At 45.6% G+C, this 5,507-nt stretch overlaps 1 protein-coding gene across 1 annotated transcript; it reads left to right on the top strand.

Annotated features, from left to right (window-relative positions):
* The first annotated feature begins 1,070 nt into the window (after positions 1-1,070).
* LOC132570070 (olfactory receptor 2A7-like) lies at positions 1,071-2,024 on the top strand. The gene has a single exon (XM_060236511.1). It carries the CDS (start codon positions 1,086-1,088, stop codon positions 2,022-2,024), a length of 939 nt encoding a protein of 312 aa, XP_060092494.1. The 5' UTR covers positions 1,071-1,085.
* Positions 2,025-5,507: the final 3,483 nt, after the last annotated feature.

Here is a 5,507-nt window from a genome sequence, read left to right as displayed (position 1 = left end):
AGCCACTGCCTGTAACGCCCGGTCCAGATTATCTGGGGCGCAAGCGGGCCGGCCGTCCATAAGCAGATAGAGCTGGGTGTGGTTAGCATATTGATGGCAACCCAGCCCATACCTTGGTTGACCTTGGTTTAGTGAAAGGGAAGGCTCTTTCGCTGCAGGCCCAAGAGGACTTATGGTTTATCCAGAGCAGGTGGCCAGGAGTCCTGATTTTGTGGTCTGCAATGCTGCCATGCAGAATATGGCGGAAGGCATGGGACCCTTCTGGGATTGAGAGAGCCAGACAGAAGGCAAACAGGGCACTTCAGAAGGCCCTGGAGGGCGAGTTAGGAGTTTACTTGGCACATCTGGATATATGGGCTGAATTGGACAACCTGTATAGAGTGGATGGTGTTCATTTGTCTGAAAAGAGTAACAGGGTCTTTATAGAAGACTTGCAGCAAGGGCTGTGAATGGCACTGGGCCATCCGGTGGGCACAAGTGCCTAAGCTGAAGCTTGGCCTTAGTAATAGCAGGAGAGAGTTGGAGGCAAGGAGAATGAAAAGGTGAGCACCTGTGGCACATCCCTATTTGGGGTGCAAGTGGTCTATCAGGATCAGGTAGTTGGCTGTACTGTAGCTCATGGCTCACAGCTGTGAATGTAGACTATGTGGGGAAACACCCTAGAACAACTACTTCCTTCAAGCTTTATGGTTTTGGGAAGTTGGAGCTTGAGAAGGGGAGAGCTGATTAATACCTGTCTGGTTAGGTATAAGCCATACCTTGGATGGCTCATGCCATGGGCAGGGTGGCTTGCCCTAGATGGGACACGGAAGGGTTTAGGGTTGACCCTTGGCTTGACCTATTACGTTAAGATTGCCCTTGCTGCTTCAGTTGTTGTTTAAATAAAGTGGCCCTTTAGTTACCCAAATACTGAGTCTGCCTCTTTATTTTGGGGTGCAAGATCAGGCTAGGCTGGGCTATCCACGCCAGGGCAGCATGCAAGGAAGGGCCCCCAAAATCTTAACAACCGAAAAGGGCTCATGCTGGCAGCCAACGCATTTTACATGGTGTCTATTCTTCCCTTCATTCAGCAGCAGCAGCAGGAGATGAGAAATCAATCCACGGTGACAGAATTTCTTCTGCTGGGACTTTCCAGTAGTCCCAAGATGCGTCTAATCCTGTTTGGGATCTTCACCGTGGTCTACAGCATCACTCTAGCAGGCAACTTGACCATCCTGACCCTCATCTGGCTGGAAACTCATCTCCATACGCCCATGTATTTCTTCTTGAGCCACCTCTCTTTTGTGGACATCTGGTACACCACCAGCACCGTCCCTCAGATGCTGGCCAACCTCTGGAGCCCCAAGAAGACCATCTCATTTGCTGGTTGTGGGGCTCAGATCTACCTTTTCCTGGCCCTGGGTATTACCGAATGTGTCCTTCTGGCAGTAATGGCATATGATCGGTTCGTTGCGATATGCCATCCTCTACGCTACACAGATATTATGAACCACAGAGCTTGTGTCCAGTTCGCAGCATCAGCTTGGATTTCTGGGTTTCTTTTTGCCATGGTCCATGCAGTCCAGACCCTGCAGATGCCTTATTGTGGCCCCAATGTGATTAACCACTTCTATTGTGATATCCTGGCTCTATTAAAACTGGTCTGTGCAGACACACACCTCAATGAAATCATAGTGTTTGTGATTGGGGTCCTCGTCATCCTGAGTCCCTTTTCATTCATCCTGGCCACCTACGCTTGCATCCTAGCAGCCATCTTGAAGATACGCTCTTCCCGGAGCAGATGCAAAGCTTTCTCTACTTGCGCCTCCCATATGATTGTGGTGGCTATGTTCTATGGCAGTGCTATGCTCACGTATGTGAGACCTAGGTCAAGCCACTCATTGGAGCACGGCAAAATTGTCTCCTTGTTTTATAGTGTTGTCACTCCCATGCTCAACCCCATGATATACAGTCTAAGGAATAAGGATGTAAAACAGGCATTCCTGAAAATGGTCCAGAGGCACAAAATCACTCTGGGAGCATAAAATGAGGTTCAGGGTTTGTGCTGTTAATTCTGAGAGCTCCAATGACGGTCTTCTAGCAGGCGGTAGAAAGTTGCTTATTACAGTCCTCCTAAATGGTAGGCAGGAGCTCAGAAATAAGACCCTACACAGACTTTGCTTCTGTGGGATTGTACAAGGAGAACAGAAGAGAGATGTTCTAGGCCAGGGGTTTCAAATGTGTGGCCCGAGGGCTGGATCAGGCCCCTGGAGGGATCCTATCAAGCCCGCGAGCAGCTCACGGTCATCTGCTTCCTTCTCTCTCTTTTGCTTCCTTCTGCATCACCGCTTGCTTTGCAGGCTTGCTCAGTTGCACAGAAGCTACAGAGCAAAGCCTCTGTTCTCTACCAAAAAGCCTTGTGTGGAACAAGGGTGACACCGAAGGGTGTGGCCTAATATGCAAATGAGTTCATGCTAGGCTTTTTCTACAAAAACAGCCCTGCTGTGGATACAAATACACATCTGGGCTTGCATCACCCCTGCAATTCATGTTATGTGCTACTGAGCTAGCTGGATACATCCTTGGGTGTATAGAGCGGAATGCCTATTAATGTGCATGAGCTGGAACCTCTGACCTCCTTCACCATCCATTATGTATAACTAATAAACTCATACCTGATTTATGCTGCCAGCCCCCTCTTTTCTTCACTCCTGCCCCTTTCCCTCTCCCCTTCTGCATATTTCTTAAAATGAGGCAAATGATTTTCTTTCTTTTTATTGTATCTGAGGTAATGAACTCTGGCTGACAAAAGCCCAAAGTGAAATAAATGTTGTTTATCTCTAAGGTGTCACTGTACTTCTGTTTTGTTTGCTAAAAGAGACTAACATGGTCACCACCTCTGGAACATCCACCTCCCTGCCAGTATTATTGTCATAAGCAGACAGGCATGCATTTTCCACAAAGGTCCTAAGGGGAGATGGGCATTCCACTGTTAACACACTTACACATTGTATTGGTTCTGTTGGTATCGCCAGAATTGTCATTATGGTCTCGGACATAACATAACTATGTTTCTAGAACACGTTCCTGGGCTGCCGTTCTTAGTAACGCTTGTCTTATGGGGTGATCAGCATGGAGTCAACTGTGCAGTGTTGTGTATGTGTGTTTCCAGAAGGTTAGTATTAAAGCCTTTTGCAAATGTAAAGTGAACATCCTCTCCTTTCTTGTTTTCATTTAGTCATGACGCTTAATGGCAGCCTTAAGTTAATCGTTCTACCTCAGTGTTGTTATAAAAGCAGAGTGACTTGTGTACATTCTGTCTTTAGCCCCTGGGAGCAAGTTTGGGATAAAAATACAAGAAGAGCAATGGTGGTTCAGACCAGTGGTCCATCTAGTTCAACATCCTGTTTTACGCAGCAGCCAACCAGTTGCCCTGGAGGGCGAATGGGCCATAGAGACTGGCACCCTCCCCTGCTGTTACCTCCCAGCACTGGGTTTCAGAAGTTTACTTCCTCTGTAGATGAAGTCTCCCTTTATTCAGCATGACTAGTAGCCCCTAATCAACCTCTTCCCTATGAATCTGTTGAACTCCCCTTTTAAAGCTATCAATGCTGATGGGCATCACTTCCTCCCCTGGCAGTGAATTCCACAGTTTAATTACTCTTATAGTAAAGAGTGTTTCCTTTTGTCTGTCCTGAACCTATTTCCCAGTCATTATATTGAGTGCCTCCAAGTTCTAATATTATGGGGAGGAGGGGAGTCTCCCTCTATCCTTATGTCTGCACCACACATAATTTTATAAACATCCATCCCTTGGTGATTTTGGAAGGCAGATATAAGAATGTACCATATGCAAATAGAACATGAAGATGTTCATATGACAAAGCAGAAACCATTGAGCACATGATTATAGAGCGTCCTATATACAATGAGTTGAGGGCTAATTTAATCACCCTTTTACTTGAAAATACAGAACTGCTTAATATGAGAGGAAGAGGAGGAGGAGAAGTTGATGATATTGGATTTATATCCCACCCTTCACTCTGAATATCAGAGCTCAGAGCAGCTCACAATCCCCTTTATCTTCCTCCCCTACAGCAAATACCCTGTGAGGTAGGTGGGGCTCTCCCCAGAAGCTGCCCTTTCAAGGACAACTTTGCAAGAGCCATGGATGACCCAAGGCCATTCCAGCAGCTGTGAGTTGGGAATCAAAGCTAGTTCTCCCAGATACGAGTCCATGCACTTAACTGCTACACCAAACTGGCTATTACCCCATTACTAACTTACTTATCGGACACAAATGATCTTGTCACTCTTTAAGTGGCAAAATTTATAGGAGCAAAAATTAAATATCAGGGAAATAACCTTTTCTATTTTAATTTTAATTTCTGCTTAAGGTGATAGCTATATGAGCAGTACTAGGTATATATTTTCTCCCCTTAGCCATGTGTTTCTAGACTGGAAAGTCCCAGAATTACATAATAGGAAAGGTGTTCCAAAACATAGGATAATGAGATAAGAATAGATGAATAGGTAGACAATTTTTTAAACACATATAAACATGATCCTGGCCCCGCTAGTGGACCTCCTGATGACACCTGAGTTGTGGTCACTGTATGACACAGAGTATTGGACTGGATGGGCCATTGGCCTGGTCCAACATGGCTTCTCTTATGTTCTTATTCTTTCCCAAATGTTGTGTTTCCGTTGTACACATTGTGCTTAATCTCTGATTCAGAGATAAAATAATCATTCACACCTGCCACAGAAGTTTTCCAAATCTGTAGCGATTTCAGCCAACTGCTATCAGAGAACAATTACTTCAGGAGTTGACAGAATACCAATAGCTCTCCTCTTCCCCATCCCCTACCATGGTTCACCCCAGACAGTATTCTGTCTCAGGTATTTTGGCGTTCCCAGCCAGGTCAACATTGTGCATCAGGTCTTGCTAGAAAATAAGAATATGGTAGTGGTTAGATCCCTACAGATGGAAGAGAGGAATCATGGGACATATAAAATGCACATGAAGCTGCCTTATAATGAGTCAGATCATTGGTTTGCTAGGGTCAGTGTTGTGTATTCAGACTGGCAGAAGCTCTCCAGGGTCACAGGTAGAGGTCTTATGCTAAGGTAGCAAGGCTAATACCATTTGGGAGGGGTATAACTTGGACATTCCAAATCCAATCTCCACCGAACTTGGGTCCCTGCCTAGCGATCATCCAGCAGAGTTCACATATTGGTCGGGCATTAGAACGAGTGTCATTGATTACATCATGGCATCAGAGGAGGTGGTTCCCCACATAGAGCATTTTTAAGTTGCTCCATATTGTGATAGCGACCATTTGCCTCTAGTCCTAAAAACTGATTTACAAGAGCTAGTCATGCATTATGGTAAATCCCATAACACTAGGCTAAATCCAACAGATGGCCCTAGCTACAATCGCCGTAAATGGACAACCTCTTTGGAAAAGAGGATGGGTCTTTTTTTTGTCCTCTGAGTCTGCTAATAACACCCTTCACCGATTGGT

The sequence above is a fragment of the Heteronotia binoei genome, chromosome 4 (assembly GCF_032191835.1).
Source record: "Heteronotia binoei isolate CCM8104 ecotype False Entrance Well chromosome 4, APGP_CSIRO_Hbin_v1, whole genome shotgun sequence".
In the NCBI taxonomy this organism is placed as follows: Eukaryota; Metazoa; Chordata; class Lepidosauria; order Squamata; family Gekkonidae; genus Heteronotia; species Heteronotia binoei.
This window is presented reverse-complemented; position numbering and strand designations above follow the sequence as displayed.

What these genes read in the sequence shown, in the direction of transcription:
- LOC132570070 (XM_060236511.1), top strand. Translation starts at nt 1,086, where the DNA reads ATGAGAAATCAATCCACGGTGACAGAATTTCTTCTGCTGGGACTTTCC.